General features: G+C 38.2%; 1 protein-coding gene across 3 annotated transcripts in view; it reads left to right on the forward strand.

Moving 5' to 3' along the window:
- The window catches only part of CCDC158 (coiled-coil domain containing 158), a gene marked incomplete at both ends in the record, with an annotated part of 63,397 nt that overhangs the window by 13,334 nt on the left and 30,820 nt on the right, over positions 1 to 19,243 (forward strand). For all 3 annotated transcript variants that reach the window (XM_084233829.1, XM_084233831.1, XM_084233830.1), the window contains 6 exons: positions 49 to 163; positions 5,557 to 5,676; positions 7,476 to 7,673; positions 8,821 to 9,303; positions 15,584 to 15,773; positions 17,490 to 17,642. In XM_084233829.1, the coding sequence (XP_084089955.1) occupies positions 49 to 163; positions 5,557 to 5,676; positions 7,476 to 7,673; positions 8,821 to 9,303; positions 15,584 to 15,773; positions 17,490 to 17,642 (1,259 nt within the window). The remainder of the gene's footprint in view (positions 1 to 48; positions 164 to 5,556; positions 5,677 to 7,475; positions 7,674 to 8,820; positions 9,304 to 15,583; positions 15,774 to 17,489; positions 17,643 to 19,243) is intronic.

Consider the following 19,243-nt stretch of genomic DNA (forward strand, 5'->3'; position numbering starts at 1 on the left):
ATTCTTAGTTTGTGATTTGCTTTTATTCCCTTTTTAAACCCATTTTAGAGAACAAGCAAGAAACCAAAATTCAATGTATATGCGTCAACTCAGTGACCTGGAATCTACTGTTTCTCAGCTACGTTCTGAATTAAGGGAAGCAAAAAGGATGTATGAAGACAAAGTAAGTTCAGATTTTGCTGCTTGCTTCTAGAAACTACTATATACATAATCAATTATATAGTATTTAATATTTATTTGAAAATGAGAATCAATCATTTCAAATTAAAAGTATATATAAATATGGATGCCTAATATCTACATGTTAAATGATAAACTTATTTAAATTGTTTGCTCAAATTAATTCATTCTTAGAATAATTTTTTGTATAATTCATATAAGTTTCTGAAAAATAAACTAGTAATAATGCCATTGTAATTCTTTTTACAAGACTTAACCTTAGCTAATGCTTCATTACCAGCTAATGTCCCCCACGTAATACTTTAGGGGCCCATGTCTTTTCTTACTTTAAATTTTAAATTATTAATCATTGTGTGGCTAGAAAACTGAATTAACTTCAAAATTAGTCTCAATAAAAAATAATTAGGCAACTAAATCTTCAACTCTCATCACACACTTCCTCTTAAAACCAGATATTTTATTAATACTTAATATTCTCTTATTTGTTCTCCTACTTTCCATAGCTAAAAATGAGTTATTCATTAGCATAATCAACCATTTATCCAGAGCTTAGGTTTTGATTTCAAACATTTATAAAACAGAGACCCTATAAAACAAATAAAGAGCTGCCAATCAGAGGCGTCTAAGCTCCTCGTTCCCTGTGAGAAGGGCAGCCCTGCCTGCCTCTCTGCCTGGAATGTTCCCACTTTCCACCTGCTTTGTGAATGTCACATTTTATCTCCAAAGTGTCTCAGCTTCCAAGATAAATTCTCTCTCTATAGTAATGAAAACTAAAAGAGAATCTATAATTCTAACCACTGCTTATGGCCAATTTCTCACTCCTTGGCTGATTGGGAAGAAACAGAGAACAAGGAAACTGCCAAATTTCTGTTATGAAATAACCCAAATCCACAAGGTAACAAAAGAAAAAAGCTCTATGTGGGAAAAGACAATTAAATATTGCAGCACTAGTTGTCTTGTAGACATTTGCTCTCCTTTGGGCAGCCCTCATTTAATTACCACTGTCACCCTGTGCTGACCACAGGAGGAGACTGTTTCTCTTGATCTTTGGTTCAAGCATAGAACAAAAGACCTCCACTTTAATTTCCTGTGGCACCCATTGTTTGCTTATTTGCATATGGTCTCATAGCACCATCTTGGTCCACTTTAATTTCCTGTGGCACCCATTGTTTGCTTATTTGCATATGGTCTCATAGCACCATCTTGGTCAACTCTCAATTTGGGCATGATGGTAAATCAAATGGGCATTTGAACAAATACTGAAATAACCATAAAACATTATCAAAATTACGTTTGCTTTTATAAACATGTATTTCTTTGGTATTGTAGAAGTGTAAACATCCAGATGAATGGCTGCAAACTTTTTGTTGGGCTGTTTTGAGGCCATATAGATACAAACACGATATTAGAATCATTGTCTTATTTTGTTTTGATGTAAACAGTGGATCACCATGAATTTTGACTGTCTTAAACAGTCAACATATAAGTAAGGGTAGCATATCAGTTTAATTTTAATCCAAATTGCTGATTTATAAAACAACATATGAAATCTAATTTAAGTAGGCTCTCTTAATAGTAACTCCTTTAGTCAGGGAATATTGATATGGAATTATTCTGCCATTTCAGCATAGATTTGAATATATTCTGGCTTGAAGTGGCCGTAATAATTGGTGTAACTGAGCAAGGAAGATCAAGCAAATTAACTAAAGGATTGTCTTTTGGCATCATGAATTACTCTATTATGTTTTTGTTGTAATGAATTGAATATAGAATCTAAAAAATACAAATTTTTCTGCTTTAGCGTCTTACATACCTTTACTTTATATTGCTAATAACCTATTTAAAACTTTAAAGTCTTTTTTATTTTACACTGCTTCAGTACAAATTTTAGCATAAAATAACAATAAGTAAAAATTCTAAGTAATACATAAAAGCTGTTATAAAAAATGAGATTCGTGTAAAAAAAACTTTAAAGGATGTGTTGATACTACACATTAATATGTTTTTAGAGGTAGTTTTAGTATTTCCTGCTAAGATCAGATTCCTTTAGAGAAAAGGTTTTATTATTTTAAAAATGAACAAAACTTTCCAATTGGAATGTTTAAACTAAGAAAAAACTTGTTCAGGAAGGCAGTATTTCTCTTTAAATAAACAATATTTTTATATTCATGGAAACAAATTATGTTTTAAAGAAAATTTTAGATGTAGCTTTTGTAGCTTACAAAAGTATTTTACTATAATGCTTTTTTCTTTAATTCTTCTCTTTCCATTTTAGGAGAACCTCCAGAATTCCCCTTTACGAATTTGGACCTGTAGAAGCTGTCACTATTGGCTCTGCAGATTTGGCTTTACTCTTAACTTTCGCTTTTTGACAACAAAATCTCATGATCTTGATTCTAAGTTTATTTTCTTACTTTGAAAGTATTTGGGGCTGAATTTCATTCTCAAAAAGTGAATATTTAGTAGCACTGGCTGGAGCTATATGCTATGCAGGAAGATTCTGTGCAAATACCTTTGCATAGTTCTGCCAATGCACCTCCATGCTGATCTTCGGCATCCCTTATTATCCCGTGTCTGTGTCTTTTTGAGCAACTGAAAGCAAAACATACAGTTTGGTATAATTGGTAATATCTCCAAAATCACTGTATGATTAAAATGGGATCCCAGCACTTATCTGTCCAGTGATTCAAAATGAAAAGTAGATTCATAGATGGTGAAAGGGAAAACCAGTGCTGCTATTCAAAAAGAAAAGAAAAAGAAAAAACCTTTAACATATCTCAGATGTCAGTATTTATTCTGGACATTTTAAAAGACTTTTCTTTATAGTGTTTTTACAGCTGTTTGTATCAGCTCAGCTGCTACTTCAATGGTTTTCCCTTTCACTCTCCATTTATCTTTTTGACTGATAAATTAACACAAATATTTTTACTCTAAAAAGTGAAAGGTAAAAGCAGAGCTATAGCAGTTGAGTCAGTACTGACAACTACAAGACAAATGTTCCTTCAGGGGTCTGGAGACATTTCTGATACTTAATAAACTTAGATGGAAAGAGTTGGTTCTTTTCTTTTTCTTTTTTTTTCTCCCTTTTAAGATTTGGTCTCAAGATTTTACCGTCAAGTATGATGTTATCAAATATCATCTAAAATTTTTTAAAAACTTAAAACATAAAATAGCAACTCTTAATTTGAGCTTCTAAAAGTATATACATGAATACTTTATCATGCTAGAAATGGATTGATGCAAACTAGGAGTAGAAAAGATTTGTTTTAGTCATAAGAATTTTTGAATGGAAAGTGTATTTGTAAAGATATGACTTAAAATGTGGCTTCTCTAACTATATTTTGTTTCCAAAAACAGGTGGACAATAGAGCCTAAGTTTTATTTAATACTGTTCTTCTCATGTAAAAAAGTATTAGAAACAGAATTGAAAGGAACTCAAAAGATTATCTAGAATACTCTTTCAAGAGATAGATGGAAAAAATTGAGACTCAAAGAGGTTATGTGAGAGAACCTGAAGTATCTGACTCTTGTCCATAAGTCTTCCTGATGTCTCTACCAAGTGTGTGCTAATTTAGTTTTTCTCAATAGTATTATAAGTGAAGAGATTCTGTCAACTGATATTATTCATTCATCTTTCTTAGAAAGCTATCTGACAGAGTTTGGATTGTGGTGGGACAAAGGAGCACAAAAGTGAAATTGTTTCTTTGTAGGATTATTAGAGTCTGTAAATACATTTCTTACAGTTACTAGTATTTTATGTTTATTTAAATCTTGTAAATTACTCTGTGTATATATATATACGTATATATACACATATAAAAACAGTTAAATACAAAGTCAGTTTTAAGATACATTCAGTATCAATACTAAAATTTATATTTTGACCCATGAAGGCTGTTATAATTACTCTATAGGTAAATGTGAAATTGACTGTCCTATTTAAGTACTTTCATAAGTCTTATATATAAATGTTGGTAGATTTTATATATATGTATAATATAGAAGTATAGAAGTATATTATATGTATTTATATTATATACATATATAAACTTCTATGTAGTCATACCTATCATTTATCAGAAGCCTAGTTGCATGTATGTATGTATATCATTATTAAGTCTGTGTTGAATTAATAATGAAAATCTTAAATAAATCTAGTTTAGTCAAAAATAAAGCAGAAAGTCACCAAGAAAAAGTCTTTTTCATATATTCTCTAGCAACATATGGTCAAAACCACTTATATTTTATTCTTGACATAGACGTGTAAGCCTGTTGAATAGGCTTAGAAACATTAGAAGAAGGAATATGTAGCATTTATGCTGACATGAAAGATTTCTTATTACTAGAAACTAGATGATAAAATAGTATTATATATATTACAGTTAAAAATCAGATACCACTACATAACATTCACTGTCAATATGTTATCATTATTTTAATATTTCAGTAATCTAAATTCAGAATTTGCATGACTCAGCTAAAATCCAAACTTGGAATCTCAATAGTCTGAGATCTTAACATCACAGCTAACACTGTATCTATAGGTTAAGAACAGTAGGAGTGATAGTAACAGTGATGGGCCTTGTGGTTTATGTCATAGCATATACATTCTCACAGATCAAACAGCTACCCTATCTGTGAATAAAAATTATACTTATAACAGTCTTTTAATATTGCTACTCTCATTCTATTTTATGCTTGAAGATTGGAATATATGTGTAAAGTATATTTAATACATACTTAAATTTACTCATTCTTTCTAAATATAGTAAACTATACAATGCTAAAATTTAAAATTATTGTTATTAATTATTCATTATGTTATATCAATGCCTTTTATTATTGTAACTATGATATTCTGAAATAAAATAGCTCCTCTAAATATAATACAGTTCATTGTGTGCTCTCTGCAGAATATTACTTATGCCATATCATGTTTCCTTAAATACCAAATATAAGAATATATTCTTTATATATTAAATTTTGAACATTGTGAAAGTGAGATGCATTACAGACAACACTCATATCTAACAGTGTCAAATATTTCATTTTGGAAAATTTCCCTGGCTAACTTCCACAGATATCTTTTTTTTTTTAATTTAAATTTTATTTTTATATTCCCCATACAATTACGACCCCCTTATTTTGACCCCAATCCCTCCTTTCCCTGCCCCCCATCCCCCAGAGAGTGTTTCTGGTTCATAGTTTGTTGATTTTGATATTTTCTTTCTTATAGATCTTAAATTTAGAAAACTTTGCAAAACATCACCATAAACTTTTATCTTTGTCCTCAAAATAATGTCCTTTGTTTTCCTAAGACTATAATTCTTTCATATTACCCACTGACATAGTCAGACTGTTTGTGCTATCTTTTAGATAGAAGAGCTGGAGAAGCAGTTAGTCCTTGCCAATTCAGAGCTAACTGAAGCTCGTACGGAACGTGATCAGTTTAGTCAGGAATCTGGAAATCTGGATGATCAACTTCAAAAGCTGTTGGTAAGATTATGTTCAAAAATCTGAATGAGACTAATTCTGGGAAGTTTTTCACCAAAATATTTCACAAAATTAGTTTCACAAATCACAAGTTCACAAAATATTTTTACATCCACACACAATAGAATATTCTAGACACTAGTCACATCAGCATAAGCTGACGAGTATGCTTTCTATAGAACATCCTATTCTGTACTTTACATAAAATAAAATTTATTATAATAGTCTATATATTTATATTTTCCTTTTTTTTTCCCTCAAGCATAACTGTTATGGCTCAAAAGTTAGGTGAAGCCTATATAGTCTTTCGAAACTAGATACTGTATTCTGCTAAATTGAAGTGTTGAGTGTTCATTCTAAGCCAAATAAAATTCAAAAAACAAACAAATTGTGTATACAGACAATTTTAAAGGAAGTTGGATAGCGATTGTTTTAAAAAGAAAGAAAGAAAATAGAATTCTGATAATAGTGAAACACCCTCTGCTCTCTGTTAAGAGGTACCACAGACTGAGAAATTTAGGAATATTTCATACCCTTTTGTGTGACAACTAATGTCTCACAGTATGAAAAGTAAATATATTTCTCCCTCATTACCAAATCCCATTCCAGGAAACAGTGCTCTTTCCCACATAGGCTGACAAGGGCCTGATGACCATACGCTACAGGTAGAGCTCACAATGCCTACGAGAAGCTCTGAACCCTGGGGTCATTCATCACTTCTTTCCCTCCTATTGCATGTTTCCCAATGTCCTCTTAGCTGATTTGAAAATCTTGAAGATTAAATATCTGAGAGATCCTCACACCAGCATGCTCCTTTTCATTCTGACACCCACTACCTTTGTTCAGAGTCCCTCAGGACTCCCCACCTTCATCATGGCAATCATCTCCCTACTAGGGTTTCTAACACCAGCCTTTCTCCTCTTCAATCCTTTAAAATGCTGCCACACTCATGCTTCTAAAACATAGCTCTGATATCAACTCAAAATTTCTTTTCTTATGAAGTCAATACCTTTTGAAACTTCCCATCATCTGGTCCCAATCTATTCTTTCTGCCTGTACCCACTGCTCCAACAAAACCACACACTTCCCATTCCAGTCTCTTCCTAATCCCTGCATCTGTAAACTATTCTTTAAGGACCAACTCAAACCCCTTCGTGAAGCATTTTAACCTCTTTGTGACTTCTCTCTACAATACCTTCGCTCTGTCTCTGTAATGGAAAGCCACTTCCAGTTATTTGTGTGTGTCTATGTCTTATTTTCTTTGGATGATCTTTGAGGATCTGTGTGCCTTTGGTTCTATCTGGTTTCTGCTAAGAGCAAACTTCACTTTTTTTTTTTTTAAGTGATTGAAGAGGTAATTCTATTCACGTCCTAGCATTAGACACTAATTCTGCCATTTCTGAAGCAGCAAACCAAATTACTACTGCTATTCCTTCAAGCTTTTGACAATTATTTTCTATGACAGGAGCACAATCAATGTGAAGCATAATGCCTTTGTTAGAAAATCCAAAACTTAAAAACAGAATGACTTTAAAAATCTATTGCATTTTCCTTTTTACTATATATTATTTGGTGTCTAGTTCAAAGATTTACTTGTAATGATAGAAATTACAAGTAAGCAAAATGGGAACTTCTTTTCCTAGGAAGTAACTATTCTTAATCAAGCTGTTAAAAAGGAGTCAGACTCCAAAATCAAAGGCTTTCTCAAATCACATTAAAAACTCCATAGATGATAGAAGGAAAATATGCATTTTGTTTTAATTATCTAATACAGGGGAAACAACCTGTCTCACTTCTCCTAGGCTGATCTGCATAAAAGCGAGAAGGAGCTCAGTCTGGAGAAGGAACAGAATAAGCGTCTGTGGGACAGAGACACGGGTAACAGCATCACCATAGATCACCTGCGGCGGGAGCTGGACGACAGGAACATGGAGGTGCAGCGCCTGGAAGCCCTGCTCAAGGCCATGAAGAGCGAGTGTCAGGGCCAGATGGAACGACAGGTTGGCAGGACCAGGGATGGCTTCTCCCAGAGGGGTGGCTTTTCCCCTGCCAGGGCAAAAATATGTATAGGCCTAAAATAGCTCTAAAGTAGAGCTCTTGCGTCTATGAGCAAGCTGTAAAAAATCATTAGTTCTATTTTTATCAGTTAAATTTAAAATGTTAAGATTTATCTCATTTTCATACTTTGTAAGCAATGAAATCCCCACTGATTGCCTTGTCAGTTTTCACCTAGAAATTAGTAACTTAATGATCGCTTGTTTCAGTAAAGCATCAAACCACAGGGAGAGCTGAGGAACCGCAGGATTAAAGGTTCCCAGCAGATGTATTTTGGTTTTGTTTTTGTTTTTTGCTTTCCCCTCCAACCCCTCCCCCACCCACAAAAGAGACTTTCCCTGCTTCTTCCCTTTAACTGAGACTGATGCCCCCCAGGATGGGTACACTCCACTTCAGTGCTCCAGGAGGCACATTGCAATGCTTTGTTAACTCAGTGGACCTTCAGTATTGGAAGAATGTAGTTTTAATGCCAGTTTCTGCCAGAGATATAAAAAGCATCCCCCAAAAGAGTAAGCGTCCTAACATGTGAAAGCCAACCAAAGGGACCAGTCTTGGAATAGGTCCAGGCAAAGTCTTTTTTTTTTTTTTTTAATCTTTTGGCCCAACTTGGGCAAGAAGAAAGATGAAAGGAGCAACTGGAAGTTAGAATGCTATCTTTTCAAATGAGAACCAGAGAATGTGAATATAGGTTGAATAAAAGCCATTTTCCACTTTTCCCTCAAAGGTAGAGTAAAGAGGCAAGTTGGAGGGTAAGGGAGTGTAAAGTATGGAGAGGGCATAAAAGGGCAATTATATTCACACTGAACACTCTTCTCCCTGTTGCCAGTGTTCTCTTAATTTTTGTTGATCCAGAAAATATCCTCAGAGGAAACTTCCTAAACTCACCACCGTAGAAAACCATTTTAGAAGCACATTATTGTTTAAGGCCTTTCCGCCTTGGTCTTATTAATATGTCATACATGCTGTTGATAGGGAGTTGTAGCAGCGATTTGAGATAGTCGAAGCAGATATTATTCAATTCCTGATTTCCTTTTTTTAAACTAATTTGTTATTGCTCTTCCCAAATCAATGTAATTCTCTTTCAAAAATCAGATGGCGGCAATTCAGGGAAAGAATGAAAGTCTAGAAAAAGTGTCCTCCCTGACTGCTCAGCTTGAATCCACCAAAGAGATGCTCCGTAAAGTAGTGGAAGAGTTGACAGCCAAGAAAATGACACTGGAGAGCTCCGAGAGGACTGTTTCAGACCTGACGGTTTCCCTCCAGGAAAAAGAGAGAGCCATCGAAGCTACCAACGCAGAGATCACCAAGCTCCGCTCCCGGGTAGACTTGAAATTGCAGGAGTTGCAGCACTTGAAAAATGAAGGGGATCATCTCAGAAATGTGCAGACAGAATGTGAGGCCCTTAAACTACAGATGGCAGAAAAGGACAAGGTGATCGAGATTTTGCGACAACAGATTGAAAATATGACGCAGTTGGTTGGCCAGCATGGACGAACTGCCGGCGCTATGCAAGTAGAAAAGGCTCAGCTGGAGAAAGAAATTAATGATAGGAGACTGGAACTACAGGAATTTAAGGTCTGTAAGGTTCTTTGGTGGTTTTGTTTCTGTAAAGAGGGTCTGTGGACTCTCTGAAATTGAAAGTATGTGTCTATGTACATTTGTGAGAAAGGATCCATATTTTTTTAGATTCAAAAGGATTTGGTGGCCCCAAAATGGTTCAGATATCTGTTCCAAAAAGGAGCAGACAACCGAGCTTCTTCATGAAAACTTTACTGATCCCATAGTTTGAGATAAACCTAAATTTGATCCCCATCTTTCACCACTCAGTAACTGAAGCATTGTGCTATTCACTGTATCCTGGCTTTTATATACATAAAACATAAAAACAAAACAAAAAATATCCCAGGAACTTTAGTGGATTATTTGAGGCTTAAATGAAAAAATATTTTATCAAGGACTTAGCCTAACTTCTAACCTATAGATGTTTAATAAATATTAATTCCCTTCCTGTTTAATTCTCCATTGAATCTTTTTTTTAAATTTTTTTTTATAGAGGCATGTTTTATTTATTTGTCTGTTTGTTTTGTTTATACATGCACTGGGTACAGTCAGAAGCGCGGGAGGGTGGGAGAATTCACCAGAGCCAGAGCGGGGAGCAGAGCAGGCAGAAGGACCGAAGTACACTGCTGAGGGGAGCAGCGGGCAGCAGGAGAGGTCTGCGCGCCTTGTGGGACCCTCCTCGGGTGGCCAGGGAGCAGCTGGGGATCGAACCGGCGCCGCAGAGGTTGCCGGCAGCTTCTCAACCCAGCGCTCAACTGCTGCGCCACCAGGGAGGCCCTCTCCATTGAATCTTATTGCACTTTATTTGCAACTATTAGAACCTGGATCACATTTTTATTTTATTGCACTCTATGAATAGGAGACTTAAACAGTAGTGTTTCCTTCATTCTACAAGACTACAAACTTCTTTGAGCAGGGTACTCACCTTTTTCATCTTGGCACCCCTGCTCCATGTCTTTGCACCTTGCATTTGACAGGTACTCAATAAATATTTATCAAAATTTAAAGCAATTGACCGAATTAAAAAGATTTTTGATATTCTTCATGTCACCTGGATTGCTCACTTGAGACAAATCTCATCACCTTTAAATGCCTTCATTTCCTCATTCTAAATATAGGACTGATGACCATAGATCATTACCTATCTAATGGAAATATACAAGTTCATTGCATAAAGAACTAGAATGTTCTGGTGATTAAGATTTTACTTGATTGTATAATATATTTTTTAATGGTCAAACTCACCGTGTAAGAGACTTAATGAGGTTTTCTCAGTGGTCACCCCTTTCAATGAAAAGAGCTGGGCTTCCTAGTATTGTGAATAGTTTCTGTGATTAAGAGTATGAAGAAATAGAAGAATCCTATTCAATCTTATACTCTAAAAATTAGAAGTTTAATCTTCACAAAACCTCATGAGATGTGGGTACAATTATTATCCCATTTTATACTTTATAGATGAGGCATCTGAGTCACAGAGATATAATATAGCTGTCCCAAATGCGACACTACCTTGGGGTATGGTTTGAGGCAGTATATGAGTAAATTATTAGAGTAAAGGTTCTCAGTCACCTGGACAGCTTGTTAAATCATGGACTGGTGGGTCCATCCCCCTGAGCTGCTGATTCAGTAGGTCTAGCATGGGGCCCGAGATGCGTTGTTGCTATACACATTTCAATATGATGTTGATCTAGAGCACACATCAAGTTCTAATATTAGAGTACCCAGAGCAGTGGAGATTACTGTGACTAGAGGGGCCAAGGAAGACTTCATAGAAAAGTGGGAACCTGAAATGGGCAAGAAGGAGGAAAGAACTTACCTAGCGAGGGTTCGAGATTTTGAAGACGCTCCATCAACACTTCAACGTAGAGATACTATAGGAGTCAGTTAAAGTCTTGGGAAGTGAGGCGGAGGTGACATGAAAAAGGCAATGTTGGGGTGATTCATCTGTCAAGGTGTTTTGCAACCATCCCAGGCTAGATAGGTTCACCATTGGTTCAGGAAGCTTAAAAGAGAACCTTGGAGCCTTTGGCATGATCCCCACAGGTTTTAATAGTACGCAGGGAAGCAAGCCAGCAGGTAGGCAGCATCTTGGGCCTCCCTGTGAATCTCCACATGCACTTTCCTCTAGGCTTTCTCTGGCATGGTCTTGTGGCCTCTTCCTCTCGAGCCGTCCCTCATCCTCTCAGCCTTTTAGCCTCTGTCACCGTCCTCCTGTCTCCAAGTGATGCTGTCATTATAGCCTCAGCATCCAGGCTCAGGTGTGCCCACTTACGCATGCGCATACCATGCTCCAGGTGTCCACCATCAGGCACCCCGTGCCCACACTCCCAAGCGCTTTCTGCATTAGCACAATCAAGGCTGCAGGTGATAGCCGCAGAGGCCAGCTGTGTAAAAGCCTGACCAGTTCACTCACTCTACAAAAGATTTGGATAAAGAATGCAAAGATAGATTAGAGAGAGTAGAAACTAATTTTTAATCCCCAAATATGGAGTTGGAGCAATTTCAGAAAAGATTTCCAGTGAGAAGAGCTGCAACAGGCACAAAGAATTTAAGTTTTAAACATTTGAGCTTTAACATCACATCTACTTCCCTTCCCACATCAAGTGAGGATGAAAGGAGAGGAATCCTAGCCCTGGTTGGTGTGATTTCTCTCACCCGTTTTCGGCTGAGTCCTGCACACCTCAATACAGAGAAGAAAGGGGTGCTGTGGGTCCTCAAAGCTGGACCCTTACTTAGAAGGTCAAAAAAGTGCTGAATATTCATCAGCTGGTCCCATGAGGAGGAGCAGGAGAAACATATGCCTAGTACATGACGTGATGCTTCAGACCACCCCAGGGAAGACCAGCCTCCCTACTTACCCCACTAGAAGCCCTGAATCCAGTGAGGCAATTAGCAGGCAATTAGCTGGGCAAGCAGGGATCGGGTGACCTTGAATTAGGCTTTTTGACACAAGCCCATCACAGATGGGCAATGAGATAAGCCTGAAGCTCTTCACTGATAATTTTCGAAGCCAAAAACTTGTCATGCATTTACCTTGTAAACACACCACTGACCTCTGCATTTAAATTGCTAGTATACAATCAAACTAGATTAGCTAGTATTTTATTTAAGGCAGCAGGACTTATTTGGGGGAGAGAAAATCTTACCAAAAAATGTTTCTTTTCAAATGGCATTTGCTTAGGAGGATCTAGGCCAGTTATGTCCACTAGAGATATAACATAAACCACATACATAATTAAAAAAATTCAGGTAAAAAGATAGAGGTGAAATTAAGAATATATTTTATTTAACCAATATATCTAAAACATGGTAATTTTTTTATATTGCAATAAATTTAAGCAACTGAGATATTTTGCATTTTTTAGTACAAAATCTTTGACATCGGGTGTTTTACATTTATAGCAATCACTCAGATTAGTCATGCTTTTTTTTTTTTTTTGCCTATATGGCAAATCTTGCTCATGGCTCCCTTTTCAACTTCATCTTCCTCTGCTTCCATACCAAGTTCACTCTACTAGTACTTCTAAATTCTTGCTTGGGGCCCTGTAACCAAGACTGATTAATAAGAGAAAAGCAAACTTGTTTATCAACATGCATATCATATATACCGGGGAGAAACCCAGGGAAATAAGTAACTCGGAGAAGTAGCTTAGAATTCAGGCTTAAAAATCATCAACTAAAGCAAAAGAAGGGGGTGGGGGGTGGGGCAAGTCAAGAGAAGGTGACCAGGAAAACTATGGTGTAGAGGCAGGAAGGACACCGTGCAGGTTTTCTGATCCAGCAGACCGGGTAAAGGAGGAGTCAGAGTCCTCAGTGGCTTTTGCAGGTTTTTGATTTAGATTTACCAGGTACACGGCAGGCAGGGGCGCTGGGAGGCTGGCAGGCCTCCCAGCCCCCCGCAAGTTTTCACTCTGGGCTCTTTGACCTTCTCTCACATTCTCTCTGCTCTTCCTATGGCTCTGCTTCTCTCTTGGCTTCTGCTGAAGTCCCCATGACGCCGCCCTTAAAAGCCCAGTCGAATCCCATCTACCTATGCCCACACCCTACTCCAGGTGCCCGCCATCAGGCATGCATTCAGGACCGCAGGGTTCTGTCATCTATCCTAATGGCGGGAGGGCAGAAAAGCCTGATACCTTTTACCTTACCCTACATATGGTAAACAAGGTTGAGGTTTGTTTTGCAGATTTATGTTGGCACCTTCCCCATATATATAAGTGTCTTGTGCTTTAGGGTCTTCCTGGTTCAGAAAAGGGGAGACACTTTTAAAATGAAAACTTCTGTTATAAATGTAAATTTCTCTTAAAGGGTAATTTCTACTCTGTTTTCAAATTACTGTTTCTCAAATTAACTCAAATAATCCTTATGTAAAAGAGTCATATTTGGGGGTCTCCACCAGCCAGTCTGATGGTCTTGCTGTGCTTGCACACATGACCTGTGCCTAGAGCTGTCCCCTAGATTGCCACATACCTTGCTTGCTCCCTCAATTCTTAAAGATTTCTGCTCACCGGAAGCTTCTTCTGACCAATTGTGTGAGGGTCCCCAAAGCCACCCCTAGGTTCGCTTATTCCCTAGGAGGACTCCCAGGACTCAGCATAGAGTCATGCTTATGGATAGGATTCATTACAGTGAAAGAATATAAAGCAAAATCAGCAAAGAGAAATAGTGCAAGGAGGAAAATAGTGCAAGGAGGAAAACAGGCACAAATCTCCAAGAACCCTCTCCTCACAGCCTCATGCAGGATTGCCCGGTGCATTTTGACAATACGCATCAAATGTTGTCAGCCAGGAAAGCTCATTAAAGACTCCATACCCAGGGCTTTTATTCGGAGGCAGTTAACGTAGTCTCCCCTTGCCTGGCAGATCCTCTGTTCTTCCTGAGGGAAAGCAGGTGTTCAGCATAAATAATTTTGTTTGTAAAAACAGTTTAGCACAGTGGGTTACTCTTATCAGTTAGAGTACTTGAGAACTCTCCCCAGATCCAAGTTCCCTGATACCGGCCAAGGACCAGCCTGGCTATCAGACTTTAATAAGGGTGGCATTTGGCTCAGGCTCATTCCCACGTACCAATTTACCTCAAGTAATAGCCTCTCCCCTGCATTCTTTCTTTATCCCCTTGCTGATTTCCTTTTTTTCACTTAGTAACTATGAAATATTTCTCTTATTAACTGTCTCCTCTCACCAGAATGTAAACCCCATGAGAATAAAAACACTGATTATTTACTGCTGTATAAGGCCAGGGAAGGATAGAAGAGGCACCACCTAGTGCTTACTTGCCCAGCCCCCACTCTGCTGCTCAGTCTGCAACATATGAAGTTGGAACTCCATAGATACTGCTTTTTGAATAAGTGGATATATAGAATAAGGAATGACAAAGGGCTGTGGCAAATGCTACTGGAGATTAACAATTATGGTTAAAAGATAACTAAAGGGGCCTCCCTGGTAGCATAAGGGGTTAAGAACAGCCTATGAAGCTATCGCAGCCACTGAAGCATGGAGTTCGATCCCCGGCCAGGGAGACACCCACATGGCAAAGCAGACCTCTCCTATCTCACCCACTGCTCCCCTCAGTGTATTTCAGTCAATCTGCCTGTTCCGTTCCCCGCTCCATCTCTGGTGAATCCTCTCACCCCCCCACACCTCTGACCTGTACCCCAGTCCTTGTGTGCATAAATAAATAAATCTTTAAAAAATAGGTTAACTAAAATATTCCTTTTGTTTTCCCGTTTCCTAATGGTTGATGCTTTATAAGGAAATGCATATTTAATATCCTGGTGTAGGGTAAGGAAAAATGTCAGGCTTTTCTGCCCTCGCGCCATCAGGATAGATGATGGATCCTTGCGGTCCTGAATGCATGCCTGATGGCAGGCACCTGGAATAGGGTGTGGGCATAGGTAGATGGGATTCACCTGGGCTGAGACTGGGCTTTTAAGGGCAGCGTCACGGGGACGCCAGCAGAAGCCAAGAAGCCGAGAACAAACAGAAGCCGAGAACACCAGAGAGCCCAGAAAGAGTGAAGACTTGCCGGGGGCTGGGAGGCCTGCCAGCTGCCCGGCTCCCCAGCACCCCTGCCTGCTGTGTACCTGGTAATCCCAATAAAAGACTGCAAAAAACCACTGAGGACTCTGACTCCTCCTTTACCCGGTCTGCTGGATCAGAAAACCTGCACTGTGTCCATTCCTGACCTCTACATCTGGGAAATAGTGGAGAGATTTTGATGATTGAGAGAATTCTAATACATTGCTAATTATAACTATGTACAGAATTTGTATGTTTTACTCTATCTGTTCACTTTATAGATTTTAAAAGATAAAAAAGATGCAAAGATTCGGGAGCTTGAAGCCAGAGTGAGTGACCTGGAACTGGAAAAGGTAAAGCTGGTGAATGCAGGCTCCGAGCGTCTTCGTGCAGTGAAGGACATCAAGCAAGAGAGAGATCAATTGTTAAATGAGGTGAAAGCTAGTAGGAATGAATTAAACAGTCTTACAGGTAAGTTGCTTCAGTTCAAATTCTGCTAAAACATAGGAGTGCTGATAGTGTCGTCCAGGGTGGGTACCAGAACTGTTGCGAAAGAGCAGTTCCTCATCCCACTTTACAAATACGGAGAACGTGCTGCCCCAGTGGACCTATTTATGGAATGAAATCTCAACAGTTCTTCATGAAGAACATTCATATATTGCACTCATTAACCATTATCTTTTATTATCCCTCAGAGTTATCACATCCTCTACTGAGTTTCTGAGAAAAGGGTGAGAGAAGTGGAAACTTGAGTCCTTTGCATCAGAATACTTGATTGAAAGTTTAATAATGAAGCAAAATATGCAAACAGGCTTTGTAAATTTATTGAAAGGAAAAACCTAAAATTTAGGACCTTAATTTTAAAGTGAATCATTTCTAGTCCACAATTAATATGTACAAGTGTCATTTATTTTACACAAACACAGAATCCTGACCATTTACTATGGCAGATGCTACGAAGGCCCCACAAACACATCAGTAAGGCTCCCAGCTAGCTGGGAGAGAGACCTGTATGGAATGACTTACCAGTGGATGAGGCACAGTGACATGTGCTGGGTGCAGGCTTGAAGGAGGTTCTACAGGGTTTGCAGGTCTACTAGGTTTTAAGGGGGAAAAGGAATTTAGCACATAAAAAGATATGGAAGACAATCCAGGCAGAGAGAACATTATGGACAAAAGCATAAAGGCAGGATGTAACATAATGTGACCTCAGAAGTATCGGTTGGAGTAAAAATGCAAAAAGGAATGAGGGCCAAGGAATAAGGTAGAATAGATAGGTAGAACCAGACATCATGGAGCCAACAGAAGCTATTAAGTATGAGAGGGATGGTGTCAGCAGGTAAATAGAGAAAGGCAAGACCAAAGGGACAGAATCCAGCCAGTTAGGATTCTGCAGTGGTCCTAGAGAAATATGATGAGTACCAGAGCTAAGGCACTGGCAAGGAAAATGAGAGGAGAAAGAAGAATTAAGAATATTTATTGAGAATCAATAATGCTTAGTGATCGGAGGACTTGGATTTCAGGTTTTAAGTTGCAGTATTGGGAAAACAAGGATATCAACAACTTGAGAGAGGGGAGCTGAGAAGTCAGGCTTGAGTGCAGGGGGATGGGATATAGATAGTGTGGAAATTTCTGGTTAGGCAGAGTTAGATCTTGGCAACAAGGTCTTGGTTCTTTGTATATGAAAATCTATTTATTGTATATAAATATGATTAAACAGTAGTTGAATAAGTATGTATTATTCTTGTATGCAAATGGTGAGTTCATTCCAGGTGTTTTGATAACTACTGGAGATAAATAGTAAGATAAGATGCGTAGCGGTCTGGGGTTACCTGTCATGTCATGAAGAATCATCTATGTATAGAGGTGGTTAAATTTGTTGTATTGGCTGTGATCATCCAAGAAAGTTTAAGATGAAATAGATATGGGCCAACTGGCTGGGGGGGGGGGTACATAGGGGAAAGCAGTGAATGATAAGTGGTGGAGGAGAAGGAGCTGACCAAGCAGGTTAAAACTAGAGAGTCAAATCCCTGGAAATGTCTGTATACATTTAATATCTTAGCATGTGACAATCTAACTAAATGAAGTCTCTTCCTGCTCTAAAATTTTATGATCATTAATTATAAATGAAGTATACTTCATACAAATGAGGGAAAAGTAACCATTTATTATTATCACGTTGTACAGAAGACTACGAAGTTTTAAAAAGGAATTTTCGAAACAAAAGTGAAGAAATGGAAACTACTACAAATAAGCTGAAAATGCAATTAAAATCTGCACAGTCTGAACTAGAACAAACAAGAAATACATTAAAATCAATGGAAGGATCTGATGGTCATGGTAGGCTTTATTCCTTTGTTGTTGTTGCTTTAATCCCATTGGTCTAGATTTATTAAACACAAACCTAGATACGTAGCCTGTACCTCTTCCCAGTGCCACACGATGTAAGACATACACAGCAGTAGTGTCAATACTGGGTGTTACAGCAATAGTTCTACTAAACCTTTTCAGAATAAATAGTCCCATGCTTTAGTCCTTAACATGTCCAAATATTTCTTTTCTTGTAGCTATTTCAGTAATTTCTAAAAGATTTCAATGTTGCAAATGCTAGGTTTTTTTTTTTTTAAGAAGGTTTTTTTTTTTTTTTTAAAAGATTTATTTATTTATCTATACAAGCACTGGGTACAGTCAGAAGCGCGGGAGGGTGAGAGAATTCACCGAGCCACAGTGGGGAGCAGAGCAGGCAGAAGGACCGAAGTACACTGCTGAGGGGAGCAGCGGGAGGCAGGAGAGGTCTGCGCTCCATGTGAGACCCTCCTCCGGTGGCCGGGGAGCAGCTGGGGATCGAACCTGCACTACAGAGACCGCGCAGAGCTTCGTAACCCAGCGTTCAACCGCTGCGCCACCAGAGAGGCCCAATGCTAGGTTTTTTTAGACTGATTTTTTTATTTATGCATCCAAGAACTGGGGTGTAGGCCAGAGGTGCAGGAGGTGAGAGGATTCACCAGAGACAGAGTGGGGAGCAGAACAGGCAGATCTACTGAAATACACTGCTGAGGGGAGCAGTGGGAGAGACAAGAGAGGTCTGCTGTGCCCTGTGGGTCAGCTTCCTGGCCGGGCATCAAACTCTTGCTGCAGTGGCTGCTAATAGCATCATAGTATTGAGACTTAAGCCCTTGCACCACAGTCAGGCCCTGCAAATGTCAATTTTTTTTAAAGGAAGTGTTGATATAAATGCAAATTACAGATAACTTTCAGCCCCTTATTTGTCAAACATTCATTATCTACAATAAATTATCTGCAGCTAGCTAAGTGGCAGTTCCTGATTCCTTTCTTGTGGTAAAAAAGGAAGAACCCAGAGAATTGAACTGCTAGGATGAGCGTCCCTTCTCATACTTAGACCTATCCTTGTTTACATTGTTGTCCATGTGCATACAGAAGAAGCTACTTCATAATTTCATATTCTATCATTGTTGCTATATTAACTGACTCTAAAATTATTTTTCTAAAGTCTACCTTCTGTTAATAATTTTTAATATCAAAAGATTTTTTTTTTGTGCTCACTTTAGCAGCACATATATTAAAATTGTCCCAATACAGAGAAGATTATCATGGACCCTGCACAAAGATGGCATGCAGAATATTGAAACAATCCATATTTTCGTCTTGGAGGTCCAGCTCCAGATCTTACATTGCTAGTTAATACCAAGAAAATGGTAGAATTTGGGGAAGTTGCTCATGAGGCCCATTTGAACTTGCTCTCTCTATTCACCAGACAGTCCCTTTCTTAATGCCCTCTAGACATCTCCATATCTGCCCCAGTCAAGTTAATAATTACATTAACTAAGTAATCCTATATGTGTATTCAAATGTTTATTTTTCATTGATTAAAATCAGCTTAAAGGGCCTCCCCTGGTGGCACAGCAGTTGAGCGCTGGGCT

Source organism: Talpa europaea, assembly GCF_964194135.1.
Source record: "Talpa europaea genome assembly, chromosome: 5".
Classification (NCBI taxonomy): domain Eukaryota; kingdom Metazoa; phylum Chordata; class Mammalia; order Eulipotyphla; family Talpidae; genus Talpa; species Talpa europaea.